The sequence below is a fragment of the Vanellus vanellus genome, assembly GCF_965231255.1.
Source record: "Vanellus vanellus genome assembly, chromosome: 15".
In the NCBI taxonomy this organism is placed as follows: domain Eukaryota; kingdom Metazoa; phylum Chordata; class Aves; order Charadriiformes; family Charadriidae; genus Vanellus; species Vanellus vanellus.
In genome coordinates this window covers 14,102,908-14,125,039 of record NC_138920.1, presented here as the reverse complement: position 1 = coordinate 14,125,039, position 22,132 = coordinate 14,102,908, and the positions used below count along the sequence as shown (strand labels likewise).

Sequence of the window (22,132 nt, the reverse complement as noted above, 5' to 3'; positions counted from 1 at the left end):
AGAGAATTACACTTGAGTGAATAATTTCCACAAAATCCTTTGAAAACAGCTATTCTTAAAAGGTTAGCATTATTTCTATACAATCTGCTATACCACTACAGGAAACTGGAGACTTGATCAGTCTTGTCTGGCCTCTGCTGGGTTTACACATGGTGCAAGTCTCAACAAATTGCTACTCTGTTGCATAGATACTTGCAAAGACTGTTTTTATTTGAAAAGCAAATATATCAGTATGTGTCTAGTAAGTCACAGGAGAACTCTGCGATGGCTTCGTATTGAATTTGTGTATAAATCCTCCAAATTATGCAATAAACCTGAAGTGTTTCTATTAGCCTTTTCCTGCGCACATATTTAACAAAATCTACTTAGAATTATTCCTGTAACTTCCAACTCCAATTGAGCAATATTTGCAGATGACCAAACAGCACGCTTCTGTTCAGAAACAGAGCAAAGCTTACTTTGTGGAAACACTTAAGGGGACATTATGGGCAAACCCACTAAATTCGTGGAAACTCATTCTTTGAAAAATGTTGCTTTTGTCCTTAAGAAAACGACTTCTGTGAAACAAATACTTACATTCTCAAGAGTGACTAACTGAGTAATTAAGTAGATAGTTACAAGGCGAGGTATTTGCAAAGATCCTTGGAGAGTATCCTATTAAGAAGGCTTAGCTAAAGGGATATGCTTCTGTCTTCTCTAATCAGAAAATGTTTTCCACCTAACTGTATTTATTAAGAAATAAATAAAAATTTCAGAAAGAAAGAATATTGAAGTCCAACAAAGCCAAGCTCAGTGCTGCTTTATACGAACCTAAGGATAAGCCTTCGATTCAAAAACCAAGTGGCTTTTCTTCTAAATATATTGTTTTGAAGCATGGTTATATTGAGGTAGTTCCAGATACTAAGTTCTGCAGAGAATAAGGAACAAAATAGGTGGGAAGAGAGAGACAAAAAGAGGGAGAAATCTCAGTTGAACAAGAAGGATTGAAAAGTATAGTTGAGTGTGAAACTATCGAGAAGTGACAACATGCCCTGAAGAACTTCAGAAGTTGCTCAAAAAAAAGTCATCTCGGACAAGGTAACAGTGCCCTGAGGCTGCTACCTGGCAGGCATTTTCTGGCTAAGAATTCCCATTCTCAAGCGTTATTTCTCTGGCCCATCACATGAATCTTCACTATAGAGTTTCAGAATGAGCCAACCAATTATAACTCCTCCACGATATAGGAGTAATTTCAGAGATTAATAACTTTCATGGCATTTACTACCATAATACCTTCAGCAAACATTTTCAGTATCATATCTATACACGAATCTCCTTCTTGTAAAAGGTAGTTACAGCACTAGCAACACTAATTTTGTGTTTAACACAACACAGTTATACAGAAAAATATAGCTGATATGAGGGTAATAGAACATTTCATAAACCTGAAGGAGAGTTTCCCATTCTTGAGCTGGTCTGAAGATTTTCTCTACACTGATACAAGCAACCATTCCGTAACAGAGATGATTTTCTTTCACTGGAATAATTGCACTAGAACTATTCCAGCAGTGCACAAAGCAGCACTGGTACAAGAACATTTTATACTGCGATTGCTCATGTCATCTCCCCTTTAGAAGTAACTATAAAAGTGAAAAGCACCTCCTTGACTCATTGCATCAACAATGGAGCTGTATTTGGAAACATAAAACTGCAAAGGAACACCCTCAAACAACCCCAGAATTCTTCAAACTAGAAGTCCCAAAGCCTTAAAAACCTACCCTGTTCTAGAGAAAGAGAGCTCTGGGGCAAGAATGCTCCAACTCTCTTAATCTTAAAGAAGAGGACCAAAAAAAACCCTACAACAAAACCCACTGGTTCTCTGCTAACTTAGTAGAGGAAAAAAAAATCCTTCCCAATCCCACATCTACTGATGGTTTTAAGTTGGACCATGGCAACAAGTCATACTAATCACGCACTTAAAGCTTTCCAGCTCTGTGACGAATAATACTATGCCATTTGGGTTTAAACATTTTTTTTTTTGCATATGGACAGATCTGGAGTGTGCCCTCATTGAGTTATTAGGTTCAGCCCTTCATTCCTCAGTGTCATTTTTAACATTTGAGATAACATAGGTGGTGTTTCACTCACAATCCCACAATGACATTCCTAAATGTGCCAGAGGACTCCCTGTTCACAAATTGAAGTAATGCAAATTGTGACGTCTTGAGTTGTTTTCTCTTATTTAAATCAGAAAGGAGCAGTTGAACTTTTGCATAAGCCTCCACAAGACCAAGTCCTGTACCTTGTTTTTTTGCAGATGATGAATTCCAGAGATCTGTCCTTTGTTTCTTCTTCTGATTACTGTTATCCAGATGAATATGTACCTGAAGGAAAATAACAGAAACACTTCTAGAGGTAGTTACAGAAATGAACTTGCACTTCATCACTCAAAAAAAATAACCCCTATTAAGCGTAGTTAATGAAATAATAGTGTTAGTAAGGTCATATTATTTCCTGTCTGTCTTTCCTATTTTGTTTCTAGTCTTTCATAATGTTTCTAACAAGGAGCAAAGAAGTATATCGCCATTTAACCAGCCATTTTGAGTCAGTTTATGGGAGCAGCTTTTCATGGGCTGCCCTGAGCAGAGACAAAGCAGCCCATTATTTGGGTATTGTCCATCAGAATAAAACACACAGACTAAAAAAGAAATATTATTGTGTTAGAAAGACTGGCTTCATTTGGCAACAAAATTAGTATCAAGTCTTAAACTTAATATGAAAGTTATCTTTTATCTAAAAAAAGATCTCTTCCTAAAACTCATTATAGCATCACAGCCCGGAAGTCCCAAACACGAAATGAATTATAAGGACTTTGGAGGATGAGGTTCAGTGGCTCTACTGTACCTGCTTGGTAATAGACTGAACCAAAGTCAAGAGAATAGATTACTGGAAGAACACATCAATTCTTGCATAACACGCAATATCAAAGTTTTCAATAATTCACACTGGCTGCACTTTCCTAATTTTGTTTTAGAGTTTCTTTAAAAATTACTGTGTAGCTCCTCTTTTTCCTTGGAACCTAAACTAACTACAGTTCCTCTGGTGGCTTTTTTGGTTTGTTTCTTTGGGTTTTTGTTGTTGGTGGGGTTTTTTTTGAAGAACTTAAATATCCTCCCTGTAATCAACATGATCTTTTGCTATACCATCCGCATCCTTCTGAGTCTTGGATACACTAAGCACAGACATTAAACGTCAGCAAGGAAAATGCAGAACAAAAAGCATCCCATACCTTATAATATTTAGATATTGCCTGATGTGGCACGGAACTTGTTGTGCCTTCAGGAGGGTCAATGTTGAATACTGTCTGGAAAATGGATGTAAACAAATGAATAGATTTAACAACTGTTTCCAGCAAAATCCCTAATATATCCTTGCACTGAGAAGCATCTCCACAAAAATTACTGCTGTGATAACTTTAAATATATCTCCTTGCTCCTGTTATTAAATAAAGACAGGGAATCTTGAATAAATTCATTTTTTACAGGCAATTTCTGCTAACTACACGGCTTTCTTATTGTTCCAAAAAATGCAAGCCGGTATCTAAATATATTCAAACTATACAAACGCCAATATTATTATTCAGACTGTTCATGACTTCTGGCTGCGGATAAACATAAATACACTACACATTCATCAGATCATAGAGTCACAACTGAGTGTAAGAACTTTTTCAATTCCTTTAGTTTAAAATTTCAGCCATGGTACCCTACACTAACAATACTCTGCTTAGGAGAAAAAAAAAAAAAAAGTTGTAATCATATCTACTTGTTCGTATATTAAATTAAAAGCTCCTATCAACTCTTCTGCACAGAGTTATGCTTCTTCCCCTTTCCTGTATGTGATGTCTTATGACTAAGAGCAAACACATGGCATTCAGCACAACTTCAGTGAAAACAGCTGTGGTTCTCAAATATTTATAACTTCTGTTAATTTTTCTAAACAAGATTTCTTCAGACATTTAAAAGGAATTATTAAAGCTCATAATAATATCAGCTAGTTGCAACAAGAAAGATGTTCTCCACCAGTCAAAACAAAAAAAAAGCACAATTCCTGGAAATACTAACTTCTGAAAAATGGCCAAATATAGGGTGTACAAAAAAGACTTCAGTAACTGTTCATCAAAAACGAGGAAAAAAATATTATTAATAAAAACAAACTGGTTATAAATTAAGTCTTGAAGACAAGGCTCTGTAGCAAGAAAGCACTGTGTTCAACCAGCAAAGACTCTGTGACCTAGTCCTACTTAAAAATATCTCAGAATAACAAACTATCACGTGGCAGATGATTTTCAATAACTGTCCATGTGCATGTTCTCAGCAGCAGCAGAAAAGGGATCTTAGCTTTCAGCAAAAGACTGCTCTTCCAAATCAAATCATCTTTCATCTATCCACAGGCCAACAGAGCACACACAGACAATTATCCCCAGTCCTGTAACACACACGCATCTGCGGGCCCTGGTCACTGGGATCAGGAGACCCGGCTTCTACTTCTGAATCTTCTCATCTCTCAGCTTTGAAACCCTAGAAAACTAATTTAAACTAAGGATACCTCACCTTCCCCACAGAAGAACAGTGACACTCACCTTCCAGTAGAAATCATTTTGGTATCCGTGTGCACAAATTGCTACTACTTTATCAGCACATACATATCGGTTTTGTTGAACCACTGCTATAAAAATGAAATACTGTGTATGCCACTGCAAACACACCCTCACAAACATCCATACATTCGATGAATTCAGTATTACAAACCTGCCAGGACCGTTCAAAATACAGCTAGAAATTTGTCTTTATCATGCAGGTCTGCAAAGTTTGAATAGGTTTCTTCACTTTTAGTTTTACACGGGGTGTTATTCTGTGGTGTCCTTTTGGACATGTACGCTGCTTTCAACCAGCAGAACTGGTGGAACATGACTTCATACACTACTACGAGACAAAGCAATCATAGAAAGTCTTATCAAGTAAGAAAAATGAATCATCTAAAGGAATTACTATGTTAACTTGAGCTGACTGTTCTCCTACAAGCATCTAATAATGTTTTTAGGAAAATTAATTTAAACTATCAATATTATCCTTTTCTATTAAATTCCAATTCTAAAAGAAGAGGATTCACAATTAAGCTAAGACAGCAAGTAGATTCTGAGGTGAAAAGCAATGATACTGAAAAATTTGCACATCCTCTTCGTAAGATTTTCTAGCAATCAGCAGGAAGACAACCTGAATGCTGTCAGTAGATTTTGGTACATATGACAAAATAGGCCTGAGCCATGTCATTCAAAATAAATAAATAAAATCCAAGACTCAGGATAGGGCTTTTAGAGAACATGGCTAATTCAAATCTAGATGATTTAATGCCTCCTAGTTTACTTAAAAGGGACACTAAAACCTATACACAGTAATAATCTCAGGTAAAGGGAAATGCATTAGGAATGTTATCAATCCTTCAGCAAAAAGGGAAAACTAAAGTATACAGTTTGTACCATACCCAGACAGAAAATAATTTCACTACAAATCTTCTAACAAGAGTCCTGGAAATGAGCAAGAATATTGTGGAAGGAAAAAAGAGTTCATCTGCTGCTGCCAAATGCAGAGCTGGACACAGAAGTAATTCACTTTTCAGATTAGATAAATTGCTGTGTTCTTCCTCATTTTTGCTCTTACATAGATTTTACTCTCCTCCTGCCTGTGTTTCCGTTATTTTTCACCTTTATTGACACTCCTGTGCTTCCTATAAACATAGATTACACTTGTAAGCAGCACATTTTCCAGAAGAAAGATCTATGACACCAAGGATTTTGGAAGAAGTCTGGCAGCTAATCTATTAAGCAGGCTACCAGTGAGTAGAACAAAACCAGAGAACTGCAAAGAGACTGACCATTGCCAGCCACTACAGACTTTAACGTCATGGAATTTCTTGCATCAACGGCTGAATTACAATTTTTAATAGAACAACAACAAAAAAATCATTGAACCAAGACAGAAAAGCAATAAGTAACACACATTAAAATGCCATCATTATTATCACCCACCTACTAAAAATGGGGGGAAAGAGATCTTTTTGATCCAAAAACCTCACAAGTATTTGGGAAATAAAGGTCTTATTTCACCATCAGGAAAAGGTCTAATTCAACCTGACACTCAGTAACTCAGGCCAGGACGATGCTCTGAAATCACCAGATTCTGGGAATATAGCGAACTTTATTCCAAGCATCGCCAGATTTCCCAAAATGTAACAATACACCTAAGATGTTATTTTGTTTGAATTTTAAGCTGTCCAAACATTACCCTCTTTTTGAGCATCACCCAACAATATTAGAGCTTGGGTCAACTTCAGAGGGAAGCTAGAAATTCAATTTCAGGCCACTGATCCACTGTACCTTCTATTTTTACAGGGCCCAGGTTTTTCATAATCAATGTTTTGCAAGCGCACAACAGGGAGAGAACTGACAGCACCACATGGATACCCACAAGTGCCACATTCAGTTCCCGTGGCTCTAAAAAGATTTTTATTTTACAGATCCCTTAACTTAATAACTCAATGAAAAGAATACAGTTGAATTATCTTTTGCTTTTTTTCCTTAGCCTGTCCTGTTATTTCATGAGAAGGTCTCATTCCTGAACATTGCTGCTAGAAACACCTCAATAACCAAGCTCCACCTGGTGGAGGCTAAAACCAGACAAGTTTAAATCGAGCTTGTCCAAAAAGGGACATCAAAACTGTAAAAGAACAACCTGGGTAAAAATGAAAGTAGAACATCCCATCAGGCAGCAGCTTTCTCCTCAAAAACCCATAGACTTCCATCGATGCACAAGTGTATATCCAGTCAAGAAGAGAATAGATCCAACGTCTCTCCACATTTTTTAAACCAACTCTTCTATCCTTCAGACGTACATAGAAGTAGCATTAATTATTTACCTGGATAATATCTGAGAGCTTATGCAATCCAGATGTATTGACAAATATCCCAGTACCTAGAGAGAATAACGCATGATTACCTTCACAACACAAATCTACATCTGTTTGTATATATATCCATATGCTACTTGAACAGCACAACACTGTGAATACAATGGTTTAAAGTATTATCTGAAACAAATAAATTATTTCAAGTTTATCACCATTATTCAGGATGCAAGGAGAAATGTAAAACTGGCATTCCAAAGGAAGTTTCACATCTCAGATGCATTGGGAAGCTGTCATCTTGAGACAGTTACGTAAACTTCTTAAGGCTCTTCTTCATTAAAAAATTGGAAAGGAGATAATTAAGACAAAGATAGGCATGCTTAAACTGTTTAGTTACTTTTTCAAAAGCTCACATAACTAATATTAGTCTCGTGAAAAAAAAAAAGAATAGAAAACTGACTGCCCCGTTATGCAGAGACAAAATTAACCTTCGCTATAGCTATAACTAGCCCTTTACAATCACATCCCAGTACGCTTAAAACAGCAACTACAGAGCAAGTGACAAGAACATAGGAAATGCATTGATTATGAGAATTTGACCAGGGAAACGATAAACAGATGCACCTATTAATCCCGAGTGCAAACAGCCTAAAAGGAGAAAGATGCTGGGGGGGGAAAAGAGGAAGGATAGATGTGTTCTCAAAGGATGCGCTTGCAGAACAGACAGTTTATATTCCAGTCTCCATGGAGCGAGCTTGCTCTCTTCAATGCTTTTACTGAAGAGTCTGCTAGTAAGAACTAACTAAATTATTTTCTTAGCACATGTGGAAGTTGGAGATTTTTCTTTGCAGAAGGGCAAATTAAGAACAAAATGCTGATAGACAGTTGAATAGAAGCTTGCTAAATTGACTAAAAAAAAAAAAAAAAAAACCACAACAAACCAAACACATTACGTGACTCCCAATATTCCTGTTTCATAATTCCATGACCAGGGAGGACTCAAGACACCAAAAGTGCCATCAGCAAAATGTCAACAAACTCCACCCCACAATTCTTCTGGGTTTGGAGAAAAAGGGCGCTGTGTGCAAAAATCCTCTACGTATGCACATGTACATACACACATATGATGCATCCCTACAAAGAGGAAGGCAGGCAGAAAAGCCAGGAGGCCTGCATGGATGAATAAGGAGCTCCTGGACATGACCAAAAGGAAAAAGGGAGTGGAAACAGGGGTGGGTAGCCTGGGAGGAATACAGAGGAATCGTTCAAGCAGCCAGGGATCGGGTTAGACAAGCTAAAGCCCAGACAGAACTAAATCTGGCCAGGGACATCAAGACAAATAAAAAAATCCTTCTTTAAGTATGTCAGCGAGAAAAGAAAGATTAGAGAAACTGTGGGCCCTCTCCAGAAGGAAATGCAAGAACCAGTTACCCGGGACAGAGACAGAGCTGAGGTACTCAATGACTTTTTTGCCTCAGTCTTCACTGCCAAGGACTGCAGCCGCACTGCCCATGACGCAGAATGCAAAGGTGAGGATTGGGAAAATGGAGAACCGCCCACTGTAAGTGAAGATCAAGTGGGAGATCACCTGAGGAAACTGAAGGTGCACAAGTCCATGGGACCTGATGAGATACATCCGCAAGTCCTGAGGGAACTGGCAGATGAAGTCGCTAAGGCACTAGCCATCATATTTGAGAAGTCGTGGCGGTCTGGCGAGGTTCCTGCCGACTGGAAAAGGGGAAACATAATGCCAATTTTCAAAAAGGGAAATAAGGAACACCCAGGGAACTACAGGCCAGTCAGTCTCACCTCTGTGCCTGGCAAGATCATGGAGCAGATCCTCCTGCAAACACTGCTGAGGCACACAGCAAACAAGGAGGTGATTGGTGACAGCCAGCATGGCTTCACCAAGGGCAAGTCATGCCTGACAAATTTGGTGGCCTTCTACAAAGGGGTTACAGCGGCAGTGGATAAGGGAAGATCATCTGATGTCATCTACCTGGACCTGTGCAAAGCATTTGACACTGTCCTACATGATATCCTGGTCTCTAAATTGAAGATACATGGATTCGACAAATGGACCACTCGGGGGATAAAGAACTGGCTGGACGGTCACACTCAAAGAGTTGCGGTCAACAGCTCGATGTCCAAGTGGAGAGCAGTGACGACTGGCATTCCTCAGGGGTCAGTACTGGGACCCGTACTGTTCAACATCTTTGTCGGCGACATGGACAGTGGGGTCAAGTGCACCCTCCGCAAGTTTGCCAATGATACCAAGCTGTTTGGCGAAGTAGACACACTGGAGGGGAGGGATGCCATCCAGAGGGACCCTGACAGGCTTGAGAGGTGGGCCCATGCCAACCTCATGCAGTTCAACACGGCCAAGTGCAAGGTCCTACATCTGGGTTGGGGCAATCCCAAGCACAAATACAGGCTGGGCGGAGAATGGATTGAGAGTAACCCTGAGGAGAAAGACTTGGGGGTGTTGGTAGATGAGAAACCCAACATGACCTGGCAATGTGCACTGGCAGCCCAGAAAGCCAACTGCATCAAAAGCAGCATGGCCAACAGGGTGAGGGAGCAGATTCTACTGCTCTGGTGAGAACCCACCTGGAGTGCTGCCTCCAGCTCAGGAGGCTGGAGAGGTGGGCCCATGCCAACCTCATGCAGTTCAACACGGCCAAGTGCAAGGTCCTACATCTGGGTCGGGGCAATCCCAGCTCAGGGAATGGCTGGAGAGCAGCCCTGAGGAGAAGGACCTGGGGGTGCTGATTGACGAGAAGCTCAACATGAGCCGACAATGTGCCATCGCAGCCCAGAAGGCCAACCATATCCTGGGCTGCATGAAAAGAAGTATGGCGTGGCCAGCAGGTCAAAGGAGGTGATTCTGCCCCTCTACTCCACTCTTGTGAGACCCCACCTGGAGTACTGCATCCAGCTCTGGAGTCCCCAACATAAGAAGGACATGGACCTGCTGGAGCATGTCCAGAGGAGAGCCATGAGGATGATTCGAGGGCTGGAGCACCTCTCCAGGGAGATCTTATTGTGGCCGTCCAGTACCTAAAGAGGGCCTACAGGAGAGCTGGGGAAGGACTTTTTACTAGGGCATGTAGTGATAGGACGAGGGGGAATGGCTTTAAACTGGAAGAGGGCAGGTTTAGATTAAACATTAGGAAGAAATTTTCACTTTGAGGGTGGTAAGGCACTGGCACAGGTTGCCCAGAGAGGTTGTTGAGGCCCCATCCCTGGAGGTGTTCAAGGCCAGGCTGGACGTGGCCTTGGGCAACCTGGTCTAGTGGGAGGTGACCCTGTCTATGGCAGGGGGGTTGGAACTTGATGATCTTCAAGGTCCTTTCCAACCTAAACCATTCTATGATACGTGGTACACACTCAGGTTTTGACACAAAGCAGTTCCTAAAAGTAGTTCTGTTGCACGAACAGACATAAAACACGTTTCCCAGCAGAGGACCTCACAGCAAGTCTTAATAAAAAGACACAGGTCGTCAGGGTCAGATTTTAGCTTTTAAAAAGTTTATAATTTAAATCTAAATAAAGAAGCCTGTCTCCTCCTCTCTCCAAATGGTGCAAATTTCCAATTGCTTACATTATAGAGAAAAGTCTGAGTGAAACAACTAACAATTTTAAACTTACGGCCTGAAAGGAACTGTAAAATCTGCTCTAGCGACTCCAAGAGTAAGGATTTGGTCTGGAATGTTATTTGGGCCTCTGCGAACAGATCAAAGATGTAGCTGCAATTTACAAAGAAAAAGCACAAATGGGTAAACACTGTAAATAATCACATGGACACAATTACTGTTACTCTTTTACAACAACAACAACAACAATTCCACCACCTAGTAGCAAAACATGTTCTTGTCTCCATGAGAAAGAAAAATTTACAGGAATAAAAATAAGTATTTAGTTATAAAGGTAGCAGACAATATTGACATGACAGAAAGCATACTGACCACATCCTTCATATTTTCCATGACTTATCTACCACATATAACATGCATTAATTTAGAAACAGATTTGCATGCAATTTCCCTGATATTTTTACAACATAAAATAGGTGTTAGCTTAGAAATAGACTTGCAGAGCTCTGAGGTACCTCAAACCAAATCACTGCAGCACTAGTACCTCTGTTTAAATCACAACCCAAAACTGAAAGAAGCGGAGTGAGGAGCTCCTTCCAGTTTAGAATACCCAATGGGCATACACACAGCATAGGATTTTCTAATCTTGAAACACTTTAAAAGGGAGTTCCACCAGAAATAACGATTACTACAGAAGGGGATTTAAGGAAACCCAAGACCTTGAATAAACACTATTCCCAGAAACTAGAACGGTACTACTGCCGGTCACAAGCGGTGTTCCCCAGGGCTCAGTGTTGGGGTTGGTTCTGTTTAATATCTTTACCAACAACCCGGACAAGGGGATCGAGTGCCCCCTCAGCAAGTTTGCAGATGACACCAAGTTGGGAGGGAGTGTTGATCTGATTGAGGGTAGGATGGCTCTACAGAGGGATCTGGACAGGCTGGATTGATGGCCTGAGGCCAATGGTATGAGGTTCAACAAGGCCAAGTGCCAGGTCCTGTGCTTGGGTAACACCAACCCCATGCAGCACTACAGGCTTGGGGAAGAGCAGCTGGAAAGCTGCCTGGCAGAAAAGGACCTGGGGGTGTTGATCAACAGCCAGCTGAATACGAGCCAGTAGTGTGCCCAGGTGGCCAAGAGGGCCAATAGCATCCTGGCTTGTATTAAAAATAGTGTGGCCAGCAGGACTAGGGAAGCGATTGTCCTGCTGTACTCAGCACTGGTGAGGCCATGCCTCAAATACTATGTCCCATTTTGGGCCCCTCACTACAAGAAAGACATTGAGGTGCTGGAGCGTGTCCAGAGAAGGGCAATGAAGCTGGTGAGGGGTCTGGAGAACAAGTCTTATGAGGAGTAGCTGAGGGAACTAGGGTTGTTCAGCCTGGAGAAAAGGAGGCTGAGAGACCTTATCACTCTCTACAACTACCTGAAAGGAAGTTGTAGCAAGGTGAATTAGCAAGTGATAGGACAAGAGGAAACGGTCTCAAGTTGCACCAAGGGAGGTTTAGATTCGATGTTAGGAAAAATTTCTTCACCAAAAGGGCGATCAAACATTAGAACAGGCTGTCCAGGGAAGTGGTGAAATTGCCATCCCTAGAGGTATTTAAAAGATGAGTAGACACAGTACTGAGGGACATGGCTTAGTGGTGGTTTTGGCAGTGCTAAGTTGATGGTTGGACTCGCTGATCTTAAAGGTCTCTTCCAACCCAGACGATTCTACCAATCCTAACAGCTGACCCAGTTTCACCTGGGTCTAGAATCTGCTCTACTTTTAACATGCAAACACATTAATGAGAAGAAATTTACCTTCCCTCTTTGGTGACTCCACTACCATTCGGTGGCAGCTCCACTGCATCAATAGCACTTTCTAGCTCAAGAAGAATTTCTTTAAGAGAAGCAAGTGGGGAAAAAGGTTAGGGTTCCCAGAAACTCACTTCTGGGACACATCTAAACCTCTTTTTCAAATGTACTTTATTATAAAGGCTGTTACCAAAGGCAGCAACCTAGCTGTTTTCTTGATTCTGTCAACAAATCAAAAAGATCAAAACCAATTTCCTAGATATCATCTCCAATTATACGTATTCACCTTTAAGAACTTCTATGACCTCAATTCTTAGATGACGCTTAAGTTGTCAGCTAAATGTTAACCTCTTTCTCTACAGACGGGGAAAGTTGTTCTTGAGAATACATTGTAAAAAAAATAAAAAAGCTTGAGACAACTCAAGGTCTTGCTATTAACTTTATGTAGCATCATGTTCTTAAAGCAGAATGATGCAACTAAAACAATTCCAGCACACTGATTAGAAAACAAGGGAACTTCTAGCAAAGAAGGAAGCAATGTATTCATCTGCCAAATCTCCCTTTTGTTTTGGTTGGTTTTTTTTTTCGTTTTTTGTTTGTTTGGTTGGTTTTGTTTGTTTGTTTTGGTTGTGTTTTTTTTTCCCCAAAAAACCCTGTAACTATTGTTTGTTTTGTTTTCAAAAAAACCCTGTAACTAAATATCCCACCAAATTCTCTGAAAAAAAAAGAGACAACTTAAACCTCCATGAATTTCTCAGTTATGAGCAATGTCTACAGAAACACTACATGAACCTGATTTATAGTTGTTGACCGTTTGAAACTGTCTCAATAACAATTTTTGACAAAACAAAAAATAACCTTACTCTTTATCTTTGCTATATCTTCAAGTTCCATGTTCAGTCCTGTTGAAGAAAGGAAAGATTTCAAAGAGGATGTTTCATGTCTGTTTCATGCCTATTTCTTTGTGGCTTTTCAGAAATCATGCATATGAATGCTAGAACTGTGTACATGGAAAGACATCAGTACTCCCATCACTATTCTGTTTCATGACCCCTCCTGTCACATTGGTTTGGCCAAATCTGTTTCATGACCCCTCCTGTCACATTGGTTTGGCCAAATCTTCTCATGTTTGTCTAACAGCGATTACTAATTAACAATAATGTATCTATGAATGAGACTAAATTTTCCAGAAACCGTTAGAAAAAGTTATTTTCCAGTTCTTGCGTAGTGGCACCCTATAATCCCAGTAAAAAAGTGGTTTGTGGTTGTCAACACACCTGAACTGGCCAACTCCATATTGAATTCAGCATTTATTTCATTCTGTTGAACTACTTTGGCTTGTTCTTCCAGTACGACATTTAGAGCATCCATTGCAGAAGCCAAATCATAGGGTGTCAAGTCAAAAGAAGATGACTCCTCACACAACTTCTCCTAAAATATAAGGAATGGAAGCATTACTTGGACTGCTCAGCGCGCTATTTGCTCAGGCAATTTCAGAGATGATAAAGACTAGATGACCAGACTTGATTTCATTTCTGATCTCCAGCTCAGGCCAAAGGACATTTCATAAGCACCTTAACACTTTGACTACTAGTAGGCATCCTTTTTTCTGAAGTGTAGAACAGATTTTGCCCCTTCCGCATTATTAACATTCTACCAATCCCATCTAGTAGCAAATCACTGTCATCATTAAGATCCCTTGTGTTTCTAATAAGTGTCACCTCCTCTGTGTTCTTAGTGTTGCTAATAGACTTTTCCTGACATTCTTTTATTTCTGCCACACAGTTGCCTAGTAGCTTGCTGTCCAATGACAAACTGTTCAAGTAGCAATTTTTTCAGTTGGAGAATCAGTTTGTCCTTTGAAAGAGCTACTTCTCAGTCCCTCTCACACTCGTAGGAAATACTCGTATCCCTATATTCACTCACATGAAGACACGGTCCTTGCCTCTCATGATCTTGCATTCAGACAAGGGGGCATAGAGAAAAAAAGGGAAAGGGAGCCATGAAAAACAAGCAGTAAAATGCATATTATTCATATGTAAAATTTGGGCCAAATGTATGCCAGAGCAAATATTATTATAGAGAAGGAAGGAAACATACTAGCTTTCTATTAAAAAAAAAAAAAAAGTAGTAATGGTTTCGCCACTCACCAAACTGCTAAGTTTGACAAAACTCTCTATGACCTTGAAAAATAAGTCACATATTGTTTTGTTACACATTTTTTCCTTCACAAAAAGGATCATTTTCCCTGAGGAATTAAGAAAAATAGTAAGGACTAGCCTACACAAAAATTTGACTGCAATAGCTATGAAGAAATAAGTTATAAAGAAAAAAATGTTGAACAAGCTGCATGTGCAAACAACCTAATCAGGAAGAAGTCCATTTTACTTCAGAGTAATTACTAAGTTTCCACATATTAACCTGGAAATGACAGTACCACGGGAGAAATATTGCAAAACATGTAGTTACAGAATAGCTGTTCTAGTTAATTCCTGCATGCAGGCATCAATTAATATTTTTAAAACACTATACAGGGGAAAAAAAAAAAAAAAAAAAACACCAAACAACTGTGACTGGATTTCCACCCATTTTTCAACAGAAAAAAGATATTCTGATGAAAAGAGCACATAGTGGATGCAACTTGGCAACTATCTCTAGTGAAACACAGCACACCCTCTGGTGGCATGTTTACTGAAAGAACGTGCAATCAACAAATAAACGTTGCAGCTGCTTAGCAGAAGTTCCACTGGGAGGCTGCTCATGTGGTAGAAAAAAAGGGACATATTTCAAATGTTGCTTTGCATTTCTTTATTTAGGCAAAAGGCTGCAGTTTCAAGCCAACAAAGAAGAAGATCTCATGGAATCACAGAATTTTCAGAGTTGGAAGGGACCTCTAGAGATCATCCAGCCCAACTCCCCTGCCACAGCAGGACTGCCCAGAGCACATTACTCAGGACTGCATCCAGGCGGGTCTTGAAAATCTCCAGAGAAGGGGACTCCACCCCCTCCCTGGGCAGCCTGTGCCAGTGCTCTGGCACCCTCACCATAAAGAGGTTGTATTTGAACGGAACTTGCTATGTTCCAACTTGTGCCCGTTGCCCCTCGTCCTGTCACTGGGAACCACTGAAAAGAGCCTGGCTCCATCCTCCTCCAACCCACCCTTTAGATACTTGTAAGCAATAATAAGCATAATGTAGCACTTTTTTTTTTTTTTCTTTTTTCTTTTTTTCCCCTCTATGAGTGAAGTCTTGGAAATATTACAAGAGTCACATTTGCCATCTACTGCACTTGGACAGCCAATGCAGATGAGCTTCAAGAATGGATCTTTCCTGGATTCTTACATCCTGGACAAGAAACCTCCAAACAAGAAAATGAGCATCCTCATAAATTTGGAGATGCACCCTTCAGGAAGAAACTATCACCTTGTAGAAAATCACAGTAGCATCAAAGGACCATTAATTAAACTACAAAGCTTTAACTGTCACGGAAACAATAAATATTCATTATAATGAATATTAACAACTGAAATAGCTAAGTACAGATTTAACAGACTGTTTGTAATAGGGCACAGGTCTGTTTTCAATTTGGGTGAAGTTTGCAAAATGGCAACAGACCAGAAAAAACTTACCACATTGTGAGCTTCATCAAGTATTACCACAGTCCCTTTCAGGTCTAAGTTGTGTGCTCTCCGGCTCTAAAAAATGAAGAGGAGAATGAGGGAATGGACAAAAAAGTTACAGAGGAATACAGATTTGATTGAATACTTTTTTTTTTTTTAAGAAAACCACAAGTGGCTAACTAATATAAACTATAAACCACAGAATTGTTTCCTCTGGAAATGCAGGTGATAAAATGCATCATGTAAAAGTTTACATGGAGGTTACAATTTACATTGCAATAAAGACGAAAAAAAAAACCAACAGTTGTACCATACTAGGACACACAAGTCTAATCAGAATGAATTTCAGTCACTATTTTTTCAGATAGGGATCTGGGAGGAGTGGGGTGTCAAGCAAGGAGAATTCGCCCCGTTTTTGCAAATTTATGCTTGTGTCATCTTTGCAAGAAGTAAAAAACACCCCCAACAGTACCAGATCACATAACTTAATTTCACAATGCTTAAGGTGGTCAGAGATTTTTTAAAATGTATTTTGTTTTATTTTTTAATTTATATTACATTTATATTTAATTTATATTTGGTCTTTTTGCCATTTGTACCAGTGGAATGTAATCTGGCTGTTACTATAATTCATGAAGACATTCAAGTTGCATGAAGATATCAGCAGTTTTGGTTTTTGTTTCCTCAACAGTTTTCAAAGGTTTCATTTTCTATCCATGAAACAACTTATCGCAACAGCTTTTTTTTTTTTTTTTTTTTTTTTTTTAACAAAGCCAGAGATTATTTCCAAGAGAGATATCCAATCGCTACTGAAAAATTTTCCTTATTCTAGAAATCACACAGTTGGCTCCAGAAACAAAAATTTATTAGAATGCTTACAAAAATACTGCATAGTGTGCGACTGAAGATTTGTATTCAGGAGGTGAATATCACCAAACAACAAGGGCATCACTTTCTGCAAAGCTAATTCTATAAAAATAGCAAGACCTCAAACAAAAAAAGAGGAAAGAAAATACTTCAACTGTGGGAAAGAACTTCACAGAGAAAACACAAAAGGAGTTCTGAATTTGAACTGGGTTATGATGAGTTTTGAAATATACCACACAATGCATTCTCTTGCTATTCATCAGTTCTTCACAGCTTATCCACTAAAAGCCAATATAAGATAAATAGAAGAACAATTGCATTTAACAGAAAAGATATGTGTTACCTTTGAGTCTAGTAAATAGTTGTAAGGCATAAAAATAATATCTGCTTGCTGCTTCAGGCTTCGAGAGAGATAATAAGGACAAGCTCTGTTCGAAAAAAAAAAGTAGCACAAACTATAAAGCAGTACTTGCAGAAATATTAAGAGTGCATTCATGTATTATGTTTCATACCCTCAAGGGTTCCTAATCAACTTCTTAAGCAGTTGAAACTGGCATATTTTATTTTAGGGCAGATGGTTAGCTTTATTCACACAAGTAAAAAGAAGTATAGAAAACACTTAGCTATGCAGTTCAACAAATCAAAGAAAAAAGAAATTAAAGGGGAAAGAGTGGCATTCATTACTGCATTATCATTTCACCCCTTTAGGCTGGAAGTAAATGCTGCACTAGACTATTTTAGTTCAACAAATCAGTCACCTCACCCTCTTAGATCTGAAACAAAACTGCAATATCATTTGTCACCTCAGATGATATTGGCAGCCTCTGCTCAAGCGAGAAATAAATATCGGTAAGCCTGACTCTGATCCGATTCAGTCTTTACACAAGTAAGGATTGAAATAAATTGCTGCATGATGAAAACTGCAGTAACAGAAGCTAAGGCTTTAGTGTACACACAATTTTGTTGGAAACTGTCTCTGCAACATATTTAGCCACTCCACTGTGCTCTCATCATTGCTCTGCTACTTTAGTGTATGTCAAGTTCCATACCAAGGTACTAATAAAAATGAGCAGAGAAAGAGTTTTCACTTATTTCACTATTTAAGGGGCAGGAAGGTAAGAGGGGATCATTCACCTGTGCTTGTTTCCATTTTTAACCAAGTCCTCGATATCCATGATTGATTCAATCAGTTCTTTCTCTGTGCTTTTTTCTGTGAAAAATTACATTACAACCACAAGCTCAGGTAAAGGTATCACACAAGGATTTGTTGTTACCCTGATCATCACGCTCATCCACTTCCTAACATTTCATTCTTGAAAGACACTAACACAGAGCAAAACACACCCACGCACGCGCATGCACAGGCAGACTCTAACTCTTCCAAACTTCTTTACCTGCCTAGCAAACCCCTCCCTCTCCAAAAGACAGGGTTTTACTGCCACAGCCAAACTCACCTTCCACATTGTTATAGAAATGACAAGCACGAGCCATCACTTTCATTCGGCACATGTAGATCTGTAAAATACAGTATATTTTAGCCAAGAGTAGCATAGCTTGTCAAGCACTGAAAAGCGTGTTAAGGGGTGACGAGCTATTAGTTTTCTGTAACACCAGCTGATGAATAAATGCTAATCACAGTTCTTCTTCAGTTTTAAAATCTTGTGTCCCTCTCCACCTTAAAAGTTATGTTTTTTTATGTGGCACAGAACACTCAGCTGCTCTGAGGAAACTTTGTTATATTTTGCCACTAATACTTTTCAAAACAGTAATCTTTGATATGACTTGTGAAAATAACAGCTAAATCAATCACTGAAGCACTATTTTGAAATTATTGCTGCTCTTGAACAACACTTAAGTGGCAGATCAGAAAGTAAACTGCAAACTATTAACTCTCACGTTCCAGACAATAACATCGTTTTCTGGATGGAAAATCCTACCAGAGACTCAGAATTAAACTCACAAAACTAGAAACTGAAAAGTTCCTCTAAATGCATTTAGAACTACTATCTTTCCCTACAGCCTCCAGCAGTTAGACAATGTCAGAGTTTCTTAACTCTGACACACCACACACCAAAGCAAAAAAGCTCCCTGTTCTCACTGTGCGGGCTGTCAAGGCTCTGTTCTCACCTGCATGTGGTTGCTCTCCTGTCGTTTCACTTCAGGATTGATGCAAAGCTGCTCTCTGGAACCCAAAACACATATCTTCGGCCTGTTCAAACAGAATACACAAAACTGATATAAAAAAAAAAAAAAAGGCAAGGAAGGAGAACACAGTTGTACGTGCCTAGGTTGGCTATAATATATATAAAGAGCGAAAGATTCAGGAAAACCAGATGAGCCCAAAATAAGGGTCAGAATCAGAAACAGTAAGTTAATCTGTTTGTAACAGCTATATATATATTCCACTCTATGGTATTGCATTTCTCCTGCTAGCAGTGGGTGGTAATAAGCAACAGTTTACAGCAGGAGGTAATGAGTAGCAGCTTACATCATGCACTGTAAAATCTGGGCTCTGTTATGACAGTTTGGCCGAATAAGCTGGGGCCTGTCGTCTATGAGAAGCTGTTCCAAGCTGGCTGTGATTTTAGAGTAAGGTTGCAACAAGAACTAATGCATTACAAACATTCACAATACTTTTTTTTTTTCCTTATTACAAGGCCCTATCTTTACAAGAAACATACAAACATGGCTACTGCCCTTCCAAAGAGCCCAGTTAACACACTGGCATGACAACAGCTGAAAACTGTGACAGACATTGCTATAGCAAAAACCACAGAGTTCTTCAGAGATTTACATCAGCCAAAAGAATTCAACTTTGTAACAGCTTCCCACTGCCTTAAAGAAATGCTTCAGGAAAAAAAAAAAAAGAAAAAGAAAAAAAAAAAAAAGGGTAATTTTAGAAGCAAATGCGTGAAGTAAAGAACCAAAACCAGACCAAATTCAGGAAACTCCATGATCAAAGGAGATAAGAGCAGCTCTAAAGTATGAAAAAAGAACCCAAACCCAACAACAAAGAAATTCAGGTTCTATACACGCACATGAAGAGAACTACATTTCATAGATACCCTTTTGTTTTATATATTCATCCATAAAAATTCAAACAATAACTAAATCAGACAGGTTTCTCCACCTTTTCTTTGAATAGGAACATTATTCTAAATCATATTTACCTGTAGACTGTGTTCTTTAATTCGTTAATGACCTGCGTAAGTTGTGAGTGAGTTCTGGAGGCATAAATTATTTTAGGAATGTCAGTGTAATAAGCTGTGAAATAGAGGAGAAAAAAGGCAGAAAAATATTATTAGCATGGAAAGAAGAACTAGAGATATTATTAGCCTCCTTTCCCAGCTGGTACCATGGTAACAGTTTGCCTTGTAGAGACAGCAAGAAATTTTGTCATCTAACTATTCACACTCACAAAAATGAGTGTCTAATGTTCTAAGAAAAATTAAAAATATGTGAAACACCTTTAAAAAATCTATGAAATGGTGAAACTGTGCTTCGGCTGCTAAACAATGGCGCCATGAGTTTTATAATTACACACTTACTACAAAAGATAGATAAAAGCAAGTGTTCATTAACATTCTGGTATCGCCTCTACTGAGTATAAAAATCAGAGTACTTACTTGGGATATCAGCATCTGTGGCAGCATTGCCCCAGGATGACATGGGTCTCTCAGGAAAGAGTTCCACTCCATTCATACGCTGTGCAATTTTGCGGGCTGAGATAGTATCTTTAAAGTGTTCCCGCCAAGCCAGAGTGGAACACAGCAGGCAGAGGGTCTTTCCCGTGCCTGTAGGGCTCTCCAAAATGCCATTTACCTTCTTTATTGAAGAGCAATAAAATAAAAAGGGAAAAAATGAGCAATTTGGAGATTCAACTAGAATAGGTCTTTGTGCAGTACTGCATTTCCTCAGTAAAAAAACAATCACTACATGGTAAACTCTATCATACGACAGAAACACACATGTACCTCACAGAAAATTGTTATAAATGCACGACCTGTAGGACTCTAATCGACTTAGTAAGGCTCAATCTAAAACCCAGAGCCAGATATTATCTTTTATTTAGGAATTCTCCACTCTTAGAGCAACTAGAATGCATCGCATTTCAGCATAACATACCTGAAAATATTAGAAGTTATTGAAAAAAAAAACAAAAACAAAACCAAAAAAAAACCCAGAAAGTGACTCTTAGATTACAGACTGCCAGTTTCCTTTAGAATTAAGACTATATCCCACATCATAGTTTAGGCAGAAAAATTTGCAAGCACTTTTAAACAGTCCTACTGGATGTCACAGTTTTAAAGTGCGTAACAATACTACAAGTTGCAGAAAAACTAGCAGCTGGGCTTGCACTGCTGTGACAACTCATGTTCAAGTGCATGAAAGGGATTTATAAGTAACAGGCTTACAGCACTTCTACTTTAAAACAAGGTACCAAGCAGGAACCAAGCCATTGCCCATGACATGGAGGAATGCTGAGCCACGTGGAAAACCAAAGCTTCCACAATAAGCTTGTTCGATCTCTTAGAACAAGGACCACAGAGATCTGTTAACCAAGTCCTGATAACTACTGTATAAACCATTTTCTTATTTGAGATTCATTCTGTAAGATTATCTTATCGTGACAAAATGATTAATTACACTAATAGTCCAAGGACTAATCACACAAAACCAAACCGGATATTTAAGGGCAGACTGCACAACGCAAGGAAAAGTTGTTCAGTTTTTCATCTTTTTCTCGTTAAGCAGAAGCACCCTATCTCCATTTCTACTGACTGCCACCGACGCATTGCTGGGATTTTAATGACTATACAGTAAATAAAAGTGCAAGTAAAACAAGGTCAGAGAGGATTTGGAAAAGGCGGCATACAGACAACAAAAAGTAAACTCGAATTGTGACAATCTCTTTTTAGAGAAGTCCTTTATTATGGTTAGAAACAAAACAGTAAATGAACTGAAACGCCGCAGGGGCAAGAGGCACTCACCTTCTGCAGACACTCCAGCACCTTGGCCATGTAGGCTTCCTGGCACTCGTAGGGTTGGAAGGGGAAATCCACCGTGATGCCGTTCAGCGTTACCTTGGGCATGTTTCCCGTCAAGTACCTGCAAGGAAGCGCAGGCCCGCGGTTTACCCTGCCGCCCACGCCGGGAGGGGGCTGCACCGCCGGTATCGCGTAGAGCGACCAACCGGAATCGGGGCAGGTTCGTTTCCACGACGAAATACCGAAAGACCCGGTTTTCGCCTCATATGTCGGGACGGGACGTTCCCAGCGGACCCGCAGGGCAGCCCGGGCAGGAGGC

The 22,132-nt window shown here is 39.5% G+C and overlaps 1 protein-coding gene across 1 annotated transcript in view; it reads right to left on the bottom strand.

Moving 5' to 3' along the window:
- The window catches only part of RTEL1 (regulator of telomere elongation helicase 1), a gene marked incomplete at its 5' end in the record, with an annotated part of 58,202 nt that extends 36,284 nt beyond the window's left edge, over positions 1–21,918 (bottom strand). The window contains 15 exons of the mRNA XM_082491248.1: positions 2,282–2,363; positions 3,269–3,343; positions 6,955–7,010; positions 10,594–10,691; positions 12,346–12,424; positions 13,203–13,241; positions 13,617–13,770; positions 15,968–16,033; positions 17,169–17,253; positions 17,960–18,035; positions 18,280–18,340; positions 18,953–19,034; positions 19,996–20,089; positions 20,452–20,650; positions 21,817–21,918. Of these exons, the coding sequence (XP_082347374.1) occupies positions 2,282–2,363; positions 3,269–3,343; positions 6,955–7,010; positions 10,594–10,691; positions 12,346–12,424; positions 13,203–13,241; positions 13,617–13,770; positions 15,968–16,033; positions 17,169–17,253; positions 17,960–18,035; positions 18,280–18,340; positions 18,953–19,034; positions 19,996–20,089; positions 20,452–20,650; positions 21,817–21,918 (1,348 nt within the window). The remainder of the gene's footprint in view (positions 1–2,281; positions 2,364–3,268; positions 3,344–6,954; positions 7,011–10,593; positions 10,692–12,345; positions 12,425–13,202; positions 13,242–13,616; positions 13,771–15,967; positions 16,034–17,168; positions 17,254–17,959; positions 18,036–18,279; positions 18,341–18,952; positions 19,035–19,995; positions 20,090–20,451; positions 20,651–21,816) is intronic.
- Positions 21,919–22,132: the final 214 nt, after the last annotated feature.